A 19,328-nucleotide genomic window follows, 5' to 3' on the forward strand; every position below is an offset into this window, starting at 1 on the left:
CATATTGTTACATCCCGGCCCGGGCGGGATCACTTCCCTGGCCCGACTCCACCGTAGCATGATATTATCCGCGTTGGGCCTCGACCACGTCCTCACGGTTTTGTTTCTGGGAACTCACACGAGAACTTCCCAGTGGGTCACCCATCATGGGAATGCTCTCGCGCGCTACTCGCTTAACTTCGGAGTTCCAACGGAACACGAAACCAGTGAGCTCCCAAAATGCCTCGTGCTAGGTAAGGATGATAGTATACATTTAAGGATCACTCCCCTGGGCGATGTGGGATGTCACAATCCACCCCCCTTAGGGGCCCGACGTCCTCGTCGGCATACACACGTCCAGGGTTAGGCTCTGATACCAAATTATCACATCCCGGCCTGGGCGGGACCACTTCCCTGGCTCGACTCTACCGTAGCACGATATTGTCCGCTTTGGGCCCCAACCACGCCCTCACGGTTTTGTTTCTGGGAACTCACACGAGAACTTCCCAGTGGGTCACCCATCATGGGAATGCTCTCGCGCGCTACTCGCTTAACTTCGAAGTTCCAACGGAACACGAAGCCAGTGAGCTCCCAAAAGGCCTCGTGCTAGGTAGGGATAAGAATATACATTTAAGGATCACTCCCCTGGGTGATGTGGCCCGGGACGGATCACTTCCCAGGCCCCGCTCCACCACCGTAGCACGATATTGTTCGCTTTGGGCTTACCATTCCCTCACGGTTTTGTTTTTGGGAACTCACGAGCAACTTCCTAGTGGGTCACCCATCATGGGATTGCTCTAGCCCCCTTCTCGCTTAACTTCGGAGTTCATACGAAACTCGAAGCCAGTGAGCTCTCAAAAGGTCTCGTGCTAGGTAGGGATGAGAGTATACATTTAAGGATCACTCATCTGGACGATGTGGGATGTCACACATATTATTATTATTATTATTTTGTAAAATAATAAATTTTGTTAGATTAGATGTTATATATAATTATTTTTTTCATTGTGCATGAATTTCTCCATATATATGAATATGCATATTATGTACATATGTATGTTGAGATGCTACAGTTGCGTACTAATACATTTGTACCGACACATTTGTAAAGATACATTCGTATCGAAACTTACGAACCGATACGTCTACACCTATGAGTAAAATAAGGTACCTAAAGTTATGCATTGATACATTCGTACCAAAACTTATGTACCGATACTTTCGTACCTATGAATAAAATAAGGCACCGAAAGTTATGTATGAATTGTTTTTGTTTTGCTGTTGAATTTTTTTATTGATAAGAATTTAAATTTTGAATCAATTTTTATCTATTAATTTGATTGGAGCACAAAAAAAAACATTAATTATGGATGGGTGAAGAATTTCGAATGGTAAGTTTATAAATAATAATTGTAGTATAATTACTTAAATGTGATAAGTTTTAAAAATAACGACTTATATTAGATTTTGAAAATCGTTCAGGTTAAAATCGAAAAACAATCTTCTTGAAGCCCTAAAATCTATATATATATACACACACACACACATACACACACACACACACATACACACACACACACACACACACGAGTTGTTCCCAACTAAAGCCCTCCAAATCTTCCTCTGTATCTTTTGAACTACCCCTACAATATGAACATTCTCATTTTCTTCCTAATTTTAACCTCACAAATAATCTACAATCTTCCAATAACTTCATCCCAATTGACTGATCCCCCTCCCTCCTCCGGCAACCAAGGCCAATGGCGCCTTCTCCACTCCTCCGTCGGCATCTCCGCCATGCACATGCAACTCCTACGTACCAACAAAGTCATCATGTTCGACCGCACCGATTACGGCCCTTCCAACATCTCCCTCCCCCGCGGCCAATGCCGCCGCGACCCCAACGACACCGTCCTCAAAGTAGACTGCACGGCTCACTCCATCCTCTATGACCTCGGCTCAAACACATTTCGCCCCCTCACCGTCCACACCGATACATGGTGCTCCTCCGGTTCCGTCCTCCCCGACGGAACTCTCGTCCAGACCGGCGGATACAACGACGGCGACCGCGTCGTCCGCACGTTCTCTCCATGCAACAACGACAATTGTGATTGGCTCGAGCTGCCGAACTATTTAATACAACGTAGGTGGTACGCTACTAATCAAATACTACCGGACGGCCGTGTAATCATTGTCGGCGGTCGCCAGCAATTTAATTACGAATTTTATCCTCGGAGTTCCCAAAACCAAGGTGGGCCCCGCACAATCTGGCTCGAATTTTTGAGACAAACGACGGACCAAGACGAAAACAATTTGTACCCATTTCTCCACTTGTTACCGGACGGAAATTTATTTATTTTCGCCAACACAAAATCTATAATCTTCGATTACAGCCAAAACGCAGTCGTCCGAGAGCTCCCCAACATCCCCGGCGGGGACCCACGTAACTATCCGAGCACGGGCTCGTCAGTTCTGCTTCCACTAGACGAAAACACACCCAGCAACGGAAGCATAGAAGTCGAGATAATGGTCTGCGGCGGTGCGCCGCGGAACTCGTACGTGCTCGCGTTGCACGGAGAGTTCATCAACGCGCTTGGCACCTGCGGGCGGCTCAACGTGTACGACCCGAACCCGAGGTGGGTCGTGGAGCTTATGCCGGTTCCTCGAGTCATGGCTGATATGCTTCTTCTGCCGACCGGAGACGTCGTCATCATAAACGGTGCCGCACAGGGAGCTGCCGGTTGGGAAAACGGGCGCGATCCGGTTACCACACCTGTCATTTACAGGCCGTCAGAGGTTCTGAACCACAGGTTTTCGGTCATGATCGGTTCGCCGAGAGCGAGACTGTACCATTCCACGGCTGTCCTGGTACCTGACGGCCGGATTTTGGTCGGCGGAAGCAATCCGCACGCTTACTACAACTTCACCGGCGTCGAGTACCCGACTGATCTGAGCCTGGAGGCGTTTTCACCGCCGTATTTGTCGGAGGAGTACGACCCGGTTCGGCCGAGGATAGCTGCGATAGACGTGGTTTTCGGGTACCGGCAGTTGATTTCTGTCGAGATATTGGTGCCGGAGTCTCTGTCGGTGAGGGTTTTGTCGGCGAGATTGGTTGCTCCGTCGTTTACGACGCACTCATTTGCGATGAATCAGAGGATGGTGATATTGAAGCTGATCGGAGTGACGCACATGGCGGCGGGTACGTATAGGGTGAGCTTGGTGGGGCCGTCGACGGCGGAGATTGCGCCACCGGGTTATTATCTGCTGTTTGTGGTGCACGCCGATATTCCTAGCTCCGCTGCATGGGTGAGGGTGCAGTGAGTCAGCCACTGACAATGCGAAAGGATATAATGGTAAATGAAGTAATAAAGTTTTGAATAAAATTGTATGCAATATTTTATGGAAATGGTTAGTAGCACTCCAAAAATCTCATTTGGTATTTTCTATAATTATAAAGAAAAATACACACTTATGAGGAGTGTTGAATGAGATTTTTGAAGTGCTAATAACAGTTTCTAATTCCTATGTTACAAATAATGAAAGAAGTATGGGTTTTATCCATCATAACCATCTAACTTGAAAAAAGTCCAACTATTTTTCTTTTAAAAAAATAGACTAGCTGGTGGCTTCGCTAAAACAGTCTACTCTTTCAGCCGAAAAAATTAAAAGTCATATTCACACAACTTAGGGGTGGGTTGAAAAAATTGACAACCGAAAAAAAAGGGGACCAAAAACCGAACCGCAACCGAAAAAACCAAACCAAAAGTACAAAACGATCTAAACCAAAATGGTTTGGTTCAGTTTCGGTTTTTGAGGTTCAAAAACCGAACCGAACCGAATAAATATATATTAAATTTATATAAAATTTTAATTATTATATATAATGGGTATTTATTTCCAAACTAGTTCCAAGCCCAAACTTCAAACCCTTTAGGGCCGAATAGAAAGTTAGACCTCCTATTAGAAAGTTAGAAACCCTAGCATACTAATTATTTCTTCTTTTCTTCTCCCCAACCGTGTTCCTTCTCTCCATTTTTTTCTTGTTTTTTTTTCCTCTCATGCCGCCACCTTCCTCTCTCCCATTTCTCTCTTGCTTTTTTCTTCTTTTGTTCTCTCATCTCCCTCTCACCTATTTCTTTCCCTTTCTTTTTTTTTTTTTCTCCCCTGCTACATCTTTCTTTATCCCAATGTCGAACTCATACATTAGTCGAAGTCGCCATGACTTTCGCCATCGTCGACAACAAGGTGGTTCTCACTCACCATTGTTGACATGCACCAAATCTAGCCACCTTTCACCGCAACTATTACGATGAACTTGTTCTCCTCGATCACTGAGCTTTGATATGAAAGATTCGACTAAGTGTGGTGCAAATTGTATCTTGTCGATTTTATTCTTTGATATGGCTTAATTTTGATAGACATGACTTATGAGTGACTTGGGTTTGCAATTTTATTGATTTGGAATTTGGTCTTTTTGATTTTAAAAATTCTGTTAGATTTGAATGGATTTGAAGTGTTATATTTTTAGCTAAAGATTTGTTTTTCTTCAAGTTTCTTCAACTTTCATTGTATTCAGCATTATTTGTATTATTTAAAATAAATAAAAAAACGAATCAAACTGAAACCGAACTGGAAAACAACCAAACCAGATTGAATGGTAACTTTGGTTCGATTTTCTATTTTGGGCAAAAACTGAACCGAATGAAACCAAACCCAGCCCTAACACAAGTGTCCAACTACTTGAGTTGTGCAAAAACTATATGTCATATTCACTTAATACAAAAATTAGAGCTTAACATTGAAAATGGTCTGATGGTATTGAGTTGGTAAGAATCATTATCTTCGTCAGACAATCTTTTTGATGGACAATATGTAAAAACCAAAAAATAGACTAAGAGACTTATGATATTATTCGGCCAATGGAATGAAGTAGCCTCCCTTCCTCCTAAACTTTATTTTACCAAAAAAAATTCACAAAAAAAGAAAGGGAAACTAATGAAAAGGGCTTGAAAACTTTAAGTTTTAATAATAATGACAAAATAAAGGGTAAATGAATAGTACTAAAATTGATTTTTTAGTGTAAAAATATGATTTTTCATTAAAGTGAATAGTACTGTGACATTTTCGTTAAAACTTCCAAAAAAAAGAAACCAAATAAAGGGCACTTCCGTCTTTCTAGAAAACCGCGTTAACTGTCAACAAAATCCCCCCTGGATAAAATCTAAAGCACCTCTCTTTCTCTCTGGGTCATAATTTCGTCACGGTGGCCCACTCACACAGGATAGTTTACAAATCCCCGCGGGTCAATCCCGTAATTTCCACAAAGACAGCGCCCGTTAATTTACCGGCTAATGTATAACAACCACAGCGCCCGTCAGTTTTCCCTCCGAGAACGCGCCCCTTCCACTGACCACCAAAAAACCAAACGGAAAAAATCGAGCGAGAAAGAAAGTGAGAGAAACACCGAGAAGACTTCAAGCTGGCGGAGAAAGCAGAGAAAGAAAAAAGAGAGAGAAGGAGGGATAAAGCGATGAAGCACATTTTCAAGAAGCTTCACATAGGGAGCAACCACGACCCGACCCGATCGAACGAGGCCGCAGCGGCGGTCTCCTCCTCCTCCTCCGCCATAGCCTCGCCGTCGTGCGCCTCCGATCACCGGGCGGCGTCAGGTCAGACGTCCGGAAATGCTCCGGCGAGTCCTTCGCCGACTCCTGCGGGAACCGTGGCAGCTGGGGGAGGTGGCACTGTGGAGACGACGACTGTGAATCGGCCGGACTATATGATGTCGGAAGAGGAGTATCAGGTCCAGCTCGCCCTGGCGATCAGCGCTTCGAATTCGGACTTTAGGGATGATCCGGAGAAGGATCAGATCCGCGCGGCGACGCTGCTGAGCTTGGGCGGCAATCCGATCGATTCTTCGAGAGATAAGGTGGAGCCGGCGGCTGAGACCTTGTCGCGGCAGTATTGGGTGAGTTTGGTGAAGTTTTTATGTTCGAATTTATTGTAGTGTATCATCATGAATTGATTGTTAATTATGTTAAATTTGCGTTTGATTTGGGATTAGCAAAGCAAATTTTACTGTTAATTAAGTTTGACTGTTGTCATAGTAAGGTTGACTGTTTGGAATTTGCTCAATTCATTTTTAAGTAAGAGAAAGATCTGGTCTTTTGCACTATCAGAATCCTGCTAATAGTGTAGTAGTGAATTCAGCTGTATGAGCATATGGCCTGTAATGTTCTGGAGTTTTTACTAGTTTTCGAAATGACTCGTGAATTATCTTTTAATAAGTTTACTACTTTGGCATGTCATCTCACTGCTAAAATTTGGATACAAGTTGGCGTTAGAGTAGTTGAAGGCGTGGCAGAAATGTAGCTGAGCTAAATTTTTTCTTGGCCTAGTCTTGTGTCCTGGGTTAGAAACGATTGTTTACTGAGAGAGTATTAATGACAGCCTTTTGAGAGCATCATTATAAATTTTTAAGTTCTTACTTGTTCAGTGTCAAATAGAAAAATCCTCCATTAGTGGTAGTAGATTCCGTTGATAAGGGAAAGATGTAGTATTTTTACCACTTTTTTCATTTTGTTTTGCTTGTATATGCTACTATGAAGACATTGTTTTTACTTTTGCTCATCTTGATTCGGATTGTATTCTCTTGTTTATACCAGGAGTACAATGTGCTAGACTATGAGGAGAAAGTGGTTGATGGATTTTATGATGTATATGGACTTTCCACAGATTCAGCAATTCAAGGAAAAATGCCTTCTCTCACAAATCTTGAAACAAACCTTGGGAGTTCTGGATTTGAAGTTTCATTAGTAAATCGAACAGTTGATCCTGTCTTGGAAGAGTTGGTGCAAATTGCACAGTGCATTGCTTTAGACTGTCCTGTCACCAACGTTGGTGTTTTGGTTCAGAGGCTTGCTGAACTCGTTAGTGAACGTATGGGTGGGCCTGTAAAGGATGCAAATGTTGTCTTAGCGAGATGGATGGAAAGAAGCACAGAGTTGAGGACATCTCTGCAAACAAGTGTATTGCCTATTGGGTCCATAACCATTGGCCTTTCCCGACATCGTGCTTTGCTTTTCAAGGTTCGGTTTCAGATTATCATTAGTTATTAGAATCTTTAGGCAATAATATTTTGTACTCCTTGATTTTTTCTGGGGTTAGTATAGCTAGCTGTGTTCTATATTATGGAGGCTTTGTTATTTTCAGTACTAATCATATTAAAAGAGTGATGCTTGTTTTGTCCTTACAAAAAATATGTAAGTATAGGCCCTGTAATTCGATTTTTCATCTCACCTCGGATGTATGTAACCAACTTCTCTTGCTTTTTATGTTTTGGATTTAATACATTGGCCGTGCTATTAATGGATCTTCTAAATTTAAATTGTTAGTGACCACTGGAAGCTTTTTGGTTTTACTGACATAACACAAGTTTTTTGCTTGTATTTCTCTGCTTTATGACATTAAGCAATTATTTTTTGCATTTAAATGTAAGTAGGGACTTTATCGGTGTTAATTAATGATCTTACCATTACAAATTTCTTTTAATAGAAGTTGAGGCTACATTTTGTATATTTATCTGTTTCTTCGGATGTAGGTACTAGCTGACAATATCAAGATGCCCTGCAGACTGCTTAAGGGTGTTCATTACACTGGTGCTGAGGATGGTGCTGTTAATGTAATAAAGTTGGAGGATGACAGGTAGTGGTTTGTGCTTTTTGCAGGTTTTTGTGGTTAAATGTTGATACTTTTTGTATAATGTGTTGGGTTTTCACTTATATTATTCTGGGCTGTGCATGCAAAAAAATTTAATCTAAAAAAACTTATTACAAGGTCTCTATAATTTTAAGCAGCTGCTGTGAGTTCGGTTTTATTCTAAAATTTTTACTGGATCTCTAAAACCTTATAAATTTTGACTGATTAACGACAACTTCTAGCCACGGAATAGCTTCATAATGTGCAGTAACATAGGAGATTTTGTCATCTTTCCATGCATTTAGGGTGTAGTATAGCATTAAATTTCTTTTGACCTTAGAGTTGAGCAGCAGTCTTCTTTGAATTTTTCCTACTTCCCAACTTGATCTGTTTACCTTTCTACATAGATTTACTTTATAGTTTGTCTTCAGGGAGTTTTTGGTGGATCTAATGGCTGATCCTGGAACACTCATACCAACTGACACCCAAATTTCAAAGGATGCTACCTTTAAGCCATACAATCCAAACTTGAACAAACTTCCTACTTTCCATTCTTATATCGACACAGATATCGCTTACCCAGGACCAAAACCATTCCATGGAGAGGGAAGCAGCCAAAACTCGGCAGTTGAAAGTAGTTCAGGTCTGGAGAGAAGACCAAGCTCAGATAAGGGAGAATCATTTCCAACATTTTCGGGTGCAAGTAGTGAGAGTGGAGTTGGTTCTTCAGGAATACTGAATAAAGCAACTCAGTTAGATCAGCTTTCCTCATCAGCCTCCAAAAAATCACGGTACAACAGAGGGAATCGTGGGGCTCATGCAATTGATGGTGGTGTGAGGATGAATGTAAATATAGTTCCATGTACTCAAAACAACTCTGAGGACCCAAAGAACCTTTTTGCTGATCTTAACCCATTCCAAATAAAAGGACCTGGGAAAGCTTCTATGTATAACAAACCTGCGGAGAATAAAGTTGAAGAGCTTCAGAGACAAAATAATAATCTTGCTTCTGGTCGACCTCCTGCATCTTTGATGTGGAAAAATAAATATGCTTTCAATGAAGTCCCTAAAAGAAAGGAGTATGATGGTATCCTCCCAAAAATTAATCGTGAGCCTAATGGTTACAATCCGTCATCTTCAGCTTCGACCAGCTCTACCGTATCTGAACAGGTCAAACCTGGTGGTTTCAATTCAACTGCTCATTCAAATATGTTTGACAGAGATGGTGATGCCAAAAATTTTAAAGGCGAACAACCCAGGGCTCCGAACTATTTACAGAACAATGAAACTGGTTTCAATGATCCTAGAAAGTTCACACATGACAGATTTATGGAATCCAATTTGAAACTGAAGGATCCAGAAAGTTGTAACTCATCATTTGATTCCATTTCAAGCAGGGTTGAATATCATTCTAGCACTAGCTCATCATTTGAGGATGTTGACGTAGGTGAATGTGAAATTCCGTGGGAAGACCTGGTTATTGGAGAAAGGATTGGACTAGGTAATGTTCCATACCTTGTCAAAGTTGTCTTATATTGTCTGGAAAATTTTCAGTGCTCATTCTTTGCGAAGCAAAAAACTTATTTTTCTTGGGGAGCTGTCTAATTCTTCTTCTCGTTCTTGATTAGGTTCATATGGTGAGGTATACCATGCTGATTGGCATGGCACGGTGAGTTTATATGAACACTGTATACTTTTCCATACGTCGTATGGCAACTATTGTTATATTTTATTTGGTTTTTTATATTTACCTGTTTCCAAGGATCCCTTTGCCAAGTATTCTCATTCTTTCCTATCTCAGACCCGTTGATGTTGAAGTGATATGTTTTTTCCCTTGTATTATTCTCCTGGTGCATTTCAATTTTCCAGTTTCTTTTCTTTTAACTTTTTTTTCTGATTCGCCTCGGTGACTCGCATTGCTAAATTGTTTATAGTGATTATGCCCCAGTCACTGACAAAATCACATATATAAATTAGTACCATAAAATGTATGGTGGCTTTTGAAGCATTGATGAAATCACATAGTTTTTATGCTTATCAATTATCATTGTCAAATGATGTACAACTATGAGAGATTTTTCAGTGTGACCAGAACACGGGGTGGTAATGAGCCACAACTGCTTTTCTGTTTACTGGAAAGCAGGTTTAGGAAGTGTATGGTTGGGGTACATGATTAAATCCATATGTTCAAGACTTTATTTTTGGTCTTCTTTAAAGTTAGCTAAGATTTGTAGTTTGTGTTAATTGTTTCTTTATTATTCATTACTTCATGGTGGATTTTTATTTTGTCACCATTGCTTGGGACTATGCATCTTAGTTCATTGCCAGAGGCTTCAAACTGTTTTTTATTTAATTCAACGGGAATTAAAATCAACTGGTGACCTAAATTTTGGCTGGCGAACTGTTGTTGAGTTACAGGAAGTTGCTGTGAAGAAGTTCTTAGACCAGGATTTCTCGGGTGCTGCTTTGGCTGAGTTCAAAAGAGAAGTAAACTTCTCGTCTCTTATATGCATACAATGCTGCACTTTTTAGCTTCCAAGACTTGGAGGAATGGAAGAAAAATAAATAGAGTTGCAACCTCAATAATTATTTTGTTTTTTTTTTTTTTAATAAGGAAAATAGACTTGTAACCTCTCAGCTGCTGCTTTTAAATACATATTGTTGACAATGATAGAACGTTTCAACCTGAACTCCATACTAAAATAGTAGACATATGATGTGCCAAGCCTTTGTACTTCTCCAAGTTTGACAGTCACATGTACATAGTGATGGATCACTATTCACATGCCTGGCTGTGTGTCTGTTAAAATCGCATTTCCAAAACCACTGAACTGTTTCTTTGATATTTGTTTGTAAGGTACGAATAATGCGTAGATTGCGTCATCCAAACGTTGTGCTTTTCATGGGGGCTGTTACACGTCCTCCAAACCTCTCTATCATTTCTGAGTTTCTTCCGAGGTATAATTCTGCACCTTGGTCAATATCAAAGGATATTTGATGTTAATATTTGATGTTCATTATATTTGTCATCTTTGCGCTGTAACTGGTCCACTTGTGCTTTATTTTCCCAGGGGAAGTCTATATCGGATTATTCATCGTCCTCATTGTCAAATTGACGAGAAACGTAGAATAAAGATGGCTCTGGATGTGGTATGACTTTCTTTTGAACATGATACATCCATATCCACTTTCTTTTTGAACATGATACTGTATGATATAGTCTTACCTGTCTTTCTTTTGAACATGATACATCCATATCCAGTTTCTCAGATCTCTGTGTATTTTGCAGGCAAGGGGTATGAATTGCTTGCATGCTAGTACACCGACTATTGTTCACCGGGATTTGAAGTCTCCGAATCTGCTGGTTGATAAGAACTGGAATGTGAAGGTATCACGTCTTTTAACTGTTGGTTCTCTTGTTTCTTGTAGATAATGAGATTCTATTGCCAGTTAATTAGTTAGTTATGGTATAATTTTTACTAAACTAGACTTCAATTGTGCAGGTGTGCGATTTTGGTTTGTCACGCTTGAAACACAACACTTTCTTGTCGTCCAAATCAACTGCTGGAACGGTGAGAATCTTGTATTATTGTTGATATTTTGTTTTGAACTTAGTTTCTGGAGGCAATGAGATAAAGTATGACAGCAATTCTTAAATCTAATTTTGACACTCTTTTTCTTATTTGTCCTATTTCATCGATGTGCTAGCCTGAGTGGATGGCACCTGAAGTTCTCCGCAATGAAAACTCAAATGAAAAGTGAGTAGTAATTCTTGCTAACATATTTCTGGTTCTTTTCTTACAGCTTTGGTTTATATATATCTTGATTATCGAAAAAGAAAATAATGTGCATCTTTTGTTAAATACATAGGTGTGACGTATATAGCTTTGGAGTCATTTTGTGGGAGCTTGCAACTCTAAAACTGCCGTGGAGTGGGATGAACCCAATGCAAGTCGTCGGTGCTGTGGGTTTCCAGAACCGTCGCCTTGAGATCCCCAAGGAACTTGATCCCCTTGTTGCAAGGATAATTTGGGAATGTTGGCAGACGTAAGTTGCACAAAATTTTGAATGCCTTGCATATTTCATTGAATATCATTATTTTACTTGTTGAATTCGGTTTAACTGATGGTTCCTTTTTGTCTGATTAGCGATCCGAACTTGCGCCCCTCGTTCTCACAGCTCACGGTAGCCCTCAAGCCCTTGCAGCGACTTGTCATTCCGTCGAATCTGGACGACCCGAGCTCACATCTGCGGCAAGAAATCTCAGTAAATTCTACGCCTTTAAACGCCTCATTCTCTCAACTGTGAATACAGAGACGTTTCACTTCTTTATTTTCGAGATAGATTAGGATACGAAGTTGCGAACTCTCAAACGATAAATTGAAAAGAAAAGAGTGAGAATGTAGGAAGAAGAAATTGTACAACAGTAAGTATTGCATTGCAGTAGGGGGTCCTTTTTGTACAGTGTTCATAGTAGTTAGTCCTCAAAGAAAAAGAAAAACTGGATGTGTAATTTGTGTGTTCATACCTCCGCAGCTCCTCTAAGAAAAAGCAGAAAATTGTGGTTGCCAAGAATTTAAATTAAAACGAAAGTTGTTTTCTAATCTCTCTTTTTTATCTCCATCTAACTTATTTCTCTCTCTCTCTCTCTCTCGTCACGTGAATACATAAGAATTTGCCATACAATACATATGAAGAGACGGATCCGGTTATACTCGAGAATTTGCCCGAAGAAAGTTGCTTAGTCCTAGCCTTTCACAGTGGTTCATGTAAGCGTGATATCTAGATATTAGAATCAGAGATCTTGAGTTTGAGTTCTATAACATTACTACTACGTGTGAGTTCAATACATTGGTACCTCCACTCATGAGTTTGATATATTGAACTCATGAGTTCAATAAATTGGTATTTCACTCAAATTTTCCGGCCCATTGTAGACGGTTGATTCATATATAAGTTTAATGTATTGATATCACTCACTTTTTCCGCTCTACTATGGAAGACCTAGTACGGATTTAGATTGGGTTTATCATTTTGTTCTAGGTCTAGCTTCAATGACCCAACCACTTGGGAGAGAGGCACTTCCATGCAGTTGGGATGCCATACCGATGTTATCTTCTCAAGCCAGTAAGCACTGGTGTAACTTATGACTTTTCTTTATTGTCGTATCAATTAATTTTATAACACAAAAGTGCGTGATTAACATACGACACAACTAGTCGCTAGCTTACATTTCGCACAACATGCATACAAATTATTTTTCAAGGTTTGTAAAACATGCATGAAAACATCCTTGATGAAAGTCAAGGCTTTGTCTTTGGTTGTCAACGTCTTCCATCGGAGGCATCGCGTCACTTGAGATCATCGTCGGTGTATGACACGAGATCATCGGCATCGGATAGCCTGAATGGCCGGAGATAGTCTTGTTTAAGATCATTTTTGCTACAAAGTCTTACTGTCTTAATAAAATAATAACTTATTATCTTATCTTAATTAAACAGCATTAGCTAGTGAAATCCAAAGTTAAGAGAGATTGCAAATCAAAATTAAAATATCTTGTGATAAAGGGACATTGAAAAATAATTAATCATCCATTCATTACTTTGACCAAGACAGAATTACTTTAAATTTTAAAATTACGCTTGAGATGATAATTCTTTTTCTTGTTTGATATAAGGGATGTTTTATGTTAAACTAATCTAAATTATTAGGACAAAAGAGAAACACATACATGAAAGAGTAGCCAAGCAAGGCTTAATTAACTAATTAACAGGTGATTAAAATACACCAGCACTTATAGGCACTGGATACACTTCGGACAAAGTCTGTTATTGCAGTACAATCTGTTCTTTTCTTAGTACTAGCCGCTCTGCACACGCTTACACGCATGCGACAGAGGTCTTTTTTTATTTTCAAGGATAATAAGAACTTGCCACGGCATTGTCAGTAAAAAAAGGCTCGCTTTTTAAGAATCAATGCAGGTGATCCAGAAATCCGAGGCAGTTTTTTGAGTTGCTTGCTCACAAGGTCTAGGGAAACAAATTCATGCTTTGATATTGTGATCTCCCAGTCCGGCGTAACGCCAATAGCGCGGATAATCCTAGGGCCTGTGCTACCAAATTTTAGAGGTTTTCGAGAAATCCATCAGTGGGGCTGAGGCTACAGCCATTAGGTCATTTCTAACCGGATGAGGGTTAAAGGGTTCCCTTTAACTTTATAGTTATGTAAGAAATTATATTTAATGAATAGTGTCATGTCATACTTTATACCATCTCCAACCAAGGGGGCCAAATGACCATAGGCCAAACATAACCCTTTGACAAAAAAACCATCTCTAACCGAGCAGGTCAAGGGGCCATATGCCAAACATAATTTATTATTGTAATTGAATTAATATGGTTAATTAAATTAAACTACCATATTAAATAAGGTTTTTGAACATATTTTGAGTGCCATTTGTCGCCAAATGAATAAACCTCCGGATTTCTTATATTTATATAATCTCAATAAGTCATGCAAAGAGTTTCATCTTCCTTTCGGGTCCAAGCCCTTCATTTCATTGCAGATGTGGTCATTTAAAAATTATTGAAAAAATTAAAGAAAAGATTATTGGAAGAGGTAAGAGAATAAAATATGAAGAATTGAAATAAAATAAGGTAAGATAGTATGGAATAGTGAAAAGTATGTGAGAAATGATGTAGGAATGGCTTAGACCATCTCCAATGGTTGGACTAAAAATCAAATTTTTTAGCCCGAAAAATTTAGCTTTTAGCCCAAAAACAGCTTTTCTACTCCAACCATTTTACCCTAAAATTTTAGCCCGGGATTATTAAAGAATGAATTTAGGCTTTTTTTTTTGTTAAATTAAATTAAAAAAAAATATGTAGACTATTATAAATTAATTTTATGAACATTTTAATCTAAAAAAATTTAAATTCCGATAAACATTGGGTAGAGTCCATCCCGATTTCTGGGCTAAATGTCGGGGGGAATTTGACATTGGTTTAGCATTTAGCATTTAGCTCAAAATTTTCCCTTGGGTTGGAGTGCGTTTGGGGGGAAATTTTGGGGGGTAATTTGGCTTTTAGCCCACCATTGGAGTTGGTCTTAGGTATTTATAGGAAAAAAAATTAGAATTTTTTTTTTTAAATTCGTCAAAAAAAAAAAAAAAAAATCAAATTCCAACGGTAATCTGACGGCAACTAGCCATTGCTAGCTGACTTCATGCTAACACCAGTTAGCCATTGACATTCAAATGAGTTGAGCTTGAGGGTTGACAAAATGTCAAGCTTGACATTTGACATTCTGGATCTAAAGGGTTGACAAAATGTCAAACTTGACATTCTAGCGCTGGAGGGCTGGCTGGAAATGTCTAGCTCGCTAGCCTGATTTGGGGGTTTTGACCTAGCCACAAGCCCTTTGGTCTAGTCCTAGGTTGAAAACGGTTTTTGTACCATTTCAAGCTATTTTTAGCCCAATGACCATTTAGCTGGGTAGGTTGGAGATGACCTTAGTTTCCAAAATCAAAACAAGTGCTAAAACAACAAACTGAAGGATTGGTAGGGGAGAATACCATCGTGAAACGGGCTGTGGCTATCCAGAATCGAAGTCTGAAAGAATTTGAAGAGCGGAATCAAGAACTCCAGCAACTGAAGCAGTTGGTGTCTCAACATCAAATTAATTAGAGTTTTAATAAAAAATTTAATATTTTTCTATAGAAGTACTTGCTTCCTACAGAATCAGTAATATGGTCATTATGTCATGGGAATTAAGTTAACCTAGCCACTACCGTCATGCCACCCAAATACGAAAGAGAGATTGTAAAATTGCAGATTCATGCATTTCCTAATCAAACTTCTTCAACCTCGCCAATTTCATTACAATTTACTGTATGAACGAAACATTAAGAACAAAATAAGAAAAAATTCAGAAATAAACTGCAAGTTTAAAACAATTTAGAGACGCCAATAACACCATGTTACGTAAGAAAATTGCAAATTATTTGGTTAGTAAAGAAGTCTATGACCTCTTGGAGAAGATCAACTTGTTATCCCTAATGTACTTTTATCCATTCAGCAACGCCCCTTCCACTCGGCATCACTAAGGCCGACTTTCGTCCCCACTCGACGGGTGGGTAATTAATTCATTACTTTAGAGATCATTACTCAAATCACTTGACAAAAAACTATATACAACCATGTACTTTATATCTCCCTTAAGATAGAGATACTTTCTCAGCACACCCTCCCGCTGAAACCCTACTTTGTCCAAAACTCTCTGAGAGGCCTTATTCTCCACAGCTACAAAAGACTGCTACCTAACTAAATCAGGGTAGTCCTTGAAAACTTGAGAGAGTGCAATCTTAACTGCCTTTGTTGTTATCCCTTGGCCCCAATACCTTGCAGCTAAAGCATACCCCATATCTGCCTTATGCCGATCATCACCTGATCCCCGGAACATGGTCACGAAACCAATCGAACGGTCATCGATGCATATCGACCGCCGCCATGGGTGGGGAATGCAAACGTTCTTTATGAAATTCAAAGCCTCGTCTTTGGTTGTCAAAGTCTTGAATCCGCGGAGGACTCGAGTCACTTGATCATCACCTCCGAAGGACAATATGTCGTCGGCATCGGATAGCCTGAACGGACGGAGAGTGATTCTGGACAGATCGGTCTGCATAACAAGTTACAGAGGTGATAGAAATGAGAAAACACTAGATATTACGAGCAACAATATTTAAAATTGTATGACAAAGTTAAATAACAAACAACTATGCTATGATGTCAATGATGATGTATTGGATTGAATTTATACGTACAAAATTACAAATATTATTAAAGATCATGAAAGACTTTGAAATTGGGTTTGTAGAATATAGTGGCCTTACCAAATATTTTAACCAAAGTTGCTACAAAGTCTTAATATCCTAATAAATGAATTTATCAGCTATTCTTGTTTGATGAAAACCAACTAGGATTGATAGCAGTTTCGGGCATAATTTAACAGCACTTTGACGTAACATTCAACTTTATGAGGAATCGCAATTCAGAGTCAGAAGTTCGGAGCCAGCTGAGATTCGGACCATTCAAGGGAGATAAAGAGATTTGTGTCAGGTGAACTAGTGAGATGGGTTAATGGTGTCCGTAGAATTTAGAGTGAGTGGTCCGGATCTCTGATCCGCCAGCTTCCGACACAGAGCACTAGTTTAATCACTAGTTGAATTTTGGTGAATGGGAATTATTTACTTTATTACTACCAGGCAATATAATAGCTAGTTGTTTATCATTTGGTGTTTGTGGCAAAATCTTGCAATAAATTATTCAATTTTATTAATTTGAGTTTATTTGGTTCTTATCAAGCGAGAACAAACTCTAATGCTAAAATGCGTTGTATTTGGTCTGAGAAATCAAAGCAAGGAAGAGAGTTTTGGCATTTGGTCGGAGACATCAAACAGTCCCATATCGAGCAACACAGCGGTGGAGAGACGAGACCGACGTATAAAAGAGGAACGAGAGGCACCTTGTAACTTACTTACCTGGACGTGGTCGATGGGCGATCATTAAGGCTCATGGCCTGGGCTGGTGATCTCCATTGCACTTAGGAGGGTTTGCCGCTTATGGTCTCCTCAACGTAGGAGAGCCAACGTCGTAATTTGTTGCTTTGGGGGCCTGCGTTCGCGCGGCCCCTTCATCAATTCAGTTAAGAAAATATTATCTGTCTTGGTTTATATCGGTAAGGTATCTCTTAATCCTCCTTAATTAGTTTTACTTTTTAGGCGGTACGGTTCAAAAATCCAATACTATGTTAGGGCTATCTTGTAGGGTTGGAGGCGTTGAGCGGCCTCTCAAATCCAATGCAGTCATTATTATTGTGAAAACGTAAAATATCCCAATCAATGGGAACACGTTATCAAATATGATTACTCTATTGCCTTAGATGAAATACTTAGTTAAACATTCACGAGTTAATGGGCCACATTCTCTACGAAGGTCGTAAAAGCCTAGAATTAATAGGGCCCTCGGGCTCAATTCATTGCAAACGGTCCAAGTCAATGGTCACAAGACCTGTACAAATTACATGTATAGTAATGGGCTTGCCTATCAAACTCTGAGCACATCAAGATTCTTCGAAGCACAATCCATGAATCTTAAAGGAATATTCCTCCGCTAGTATGCAGACTAGGTAACACTCTGCTAACAAGTTCAACGAATCCAAACACTAATTTTAACTCCTTAGTTCTTTATAAATAGCCCGTTGTAGGTAACCTATAACCTGATTGGTCCAACAAGCCCAAAAAGCAGTTGGTGTCTCAACATCAAGTTAATTAGAGTTTTAATAATTTTTTTTTTAATATTTTTCTATAGAAGTACTTCTAACAAAAGTGCCTACTAAAGAATCAGTATTATGGTCATTATGTCATGGGAATTAAGTTAACCTAGCCACTACTGTCATGCCACCCAAATACGAAAGAGAGATTGTAAAATTGCAGATTCATGCATTTCCTAATCAAACTTCTTCAACCTCGCTCAATTTCATTACAATTTACTGTATGAACGAAACATTAAGAACAAAATAAGAAAAAATTCGGAAATATACTGCAAGTTTAAAACGAATTAGAGACGCCAATAACATCATGTTACGTAAGAAAATTGCAAATTATTTGGTTAGTAAAGAAGTCTATGAACTCTTGAAGAAGATCAACTTGTTATCCCTAATGTACTTTTATCCATTCAGCAACGTCCCTTCCACTCGGCATCACTAAGGCTGACTTTCGTCCCCACTTGACGGGTGGGTAATTAGTTCATTACTTGAGAGATCATTACTCAAATCACTTGACAAAAAACTATAAACAACCATGTCCTTTATATCTCCCTTAAGATAGAGATACTTTCTCAGCACACCCTCCCGCTGAAACCCTACTTTCTCCAAAACTCTCTGAGAGGCCTTATTCTCCACAGCTACAAAAGACTGCAACCTAACCAAATCAGGGTAGTCCTTGAAAACTTGAGAGAGTGCAATCTTAACTGCCTTTGTTGTTATCCCTAGGCCCCAATACCTTGCAGCTAAGGCATACCCCATATCTGCCTTATGCCGATCATCACCTGATCCCGGAAACATGGTCACGAAACCAATCGAAAGGTCATCGATGCATATCGACCGCCGCCATGGGTGGGGAATGCAAACGTTCTTGATGAAATTCAAAGCCTCTTCTTTGGTTGTCAACGTCTTGAATCCGCGGAGGACTCGAGTCACTTGATCATCACCTCCGAATGACAAGACATCGTCGGTGTCGGATAGCCTGAACGGACGGAGAGCGATTCTGGACAGATCAGTCTGCATAACAAGTTAGAGAGGTGATAGAAATGAGAAAACACTAGATATTATGAGCAACAATATTTAAAAATTTATGACAAAGTTAAATAACAAACAACTATGCTATGATGTCAATGATGATGTATTGGATTGAATTTATACGTACAAAATTACAAATATTATTAAAGATCATGAAAGACTTTGAAATTGGGTTTGTAGAATATAGTGGCCTTACCAAATTTTTTAACCAAAGTTGCTACAAAGTCTTAATCTCCTAATAAATGAATTTATCAGCTATTCTTGTTTGATGAAAACCAACTAGGATTGATAGCAAT

General features: G+C 39.4%; 3 protein-coding genes, 1 non-coding gene and 1 pseudogene across 4 annotated transcripts; 3 read left to right on the forward strand and 2 right to left on the reverse strand.

The window, feature by feature from the left end:
* The first annotated feature begins 1,544 nt into the window (after nucleotides 1-1,544).
* Nucleotides 1,545-3,300, forward strand: LOC137744644 (aldehyde oxidase GLOX). The gene has a single exon (XM_068484415.1). It carries the CDS (start codon nucleotides 1,630-1,632, stop codon nucleotides 3,298-3,300), a length of 1,671 nt encoding a protein of 556 aa, XP_068340516.1. The 5' UTR covers nucleotides 1,545-1,629.
* Nucleotides 3,301-5,159: 1,859 nt separating this feature from the next.
* LOC137745249 (serine/threonine-protein kinase EDR1-like) lies at nucleotides 5,160-12,285 on the forward strand. The gene is made up of 13 exons (XM_068485167.1): nucleotides 5,160-5,947; nucleotides 6,645-7,067; nucleotides 7,580-7,683; nucleotides 8,109-9,178; nucleotides 9,306-9,346; nucleotides 10,096-10,164; nucleotides 10,535-10,635; nucleotides 10,749-10,827; nucleotides 10,967-11,065; nucleotides 11,181-11,249; nucleotides 11,386-11,435; nucleotides 11,548-11,724; nucleotides 11,826-12,285. The coding sequence occupies exons 1-13, from the start codon at nucleotides 5,510-5,512 to the stop codon at nucleotides 11,983-11,985; spliced, it is 2,880 nt and encodes a 959-aa protein (XP_068341268.1). The 5' UTR covers nucleotides 5,160-5,509; the 3' UTR covers nucleotides 11,986-12,285.
* Nucleotides 12,286-15,693: 3,408 nt separating this feature from the next.
* On the reverse strand, nucleotides 15,694-16,363 carry LOC137744655 (uncharacterized; annotated as a pseudogene).
* Nucleotides 16,364-17,207: 844 nt separating this feature from the next.
* On the forward strand, nucleotides 17,208-17,369 carry LOC137746345 (U1 spliceosomal RNA). Its single transcript, XR_011069817.1, has one exon. It is a non-coding gene; the product is annotated as a U1 spliceosomal RNA (small nuclear RNA).
* A 1,057-nt stretch (nucleotides 17,370-18,426) lies between these two features.
* LOC137744657 (uncharacterized) lies at nucleotides 18,427-19,035 on the reverse strand. Its single transcript, XM_068484428.1, has one exon. The coding sequence runs from the start codon at nucleotides 19,018-19,020 to the stop codon at nucleotides 18,439-18,441; it is 582 nt and encodes a 193-aa protein (XP_068340529.1). The 5' UTR covers nucleotides 19,021-19,035; the 3' UTR covers nucleotides 18,427-18,438.
* Between the last annotated feature and the right edge of the window lie 293 nt (nucleotides 19,036-19,328).

Source organism: Pyrus communis, chromosome 9 (genome assembly GCF_963583255.1).
Source record: "Pyrus communis chromosome 9, drPyrComm1.1, whole genome shotgun sequence".
Lineage (NCBI taxonomy): Eukaryota > Viridiplantae > Streptophyta > Magnoliopsida > Rosales > Rosaceae > Pyrus > Pyrus communis.

Bases quoted from the DNA above. Each gene is read 5' to 3' on its own strand.
- LOC137744644 (XM_068484415.1), top strand. From the start codon at position 1,630: ATGAACATTCTCATTTTCTTCCTAATTTTAACCTCACAAATAATCTAC.
- LOC137744657 (XM_068484428.1), bottom strand. From the start codon at position 19,020: ATGCAGACTGATCTGTCCAGAATCGCTCTCCGTCCGTTCAGGCTATCC.
- LOC137745249 (XM_068485167.1), top strand. From the start codon at position 5,510: ATGAAGCACATTTTCAAGAAGCTTCACATAGGGAGCAACCACGACCCG. The intron at 10,636-10,748 runs GTATAATTCTGC...TTATTTTCCCAG, and splicing joins ATTTCTGAGTTTCTTCCGAG to GGGAAGTCTATATCGGATTA. The intron at 11,436-11,547 runs GTGAGTAGTAAT...TTAAATACATAG, and splicing joins AATGAAAACTCAAATGAAAA to GTGTGACGTATATAGCTTTG.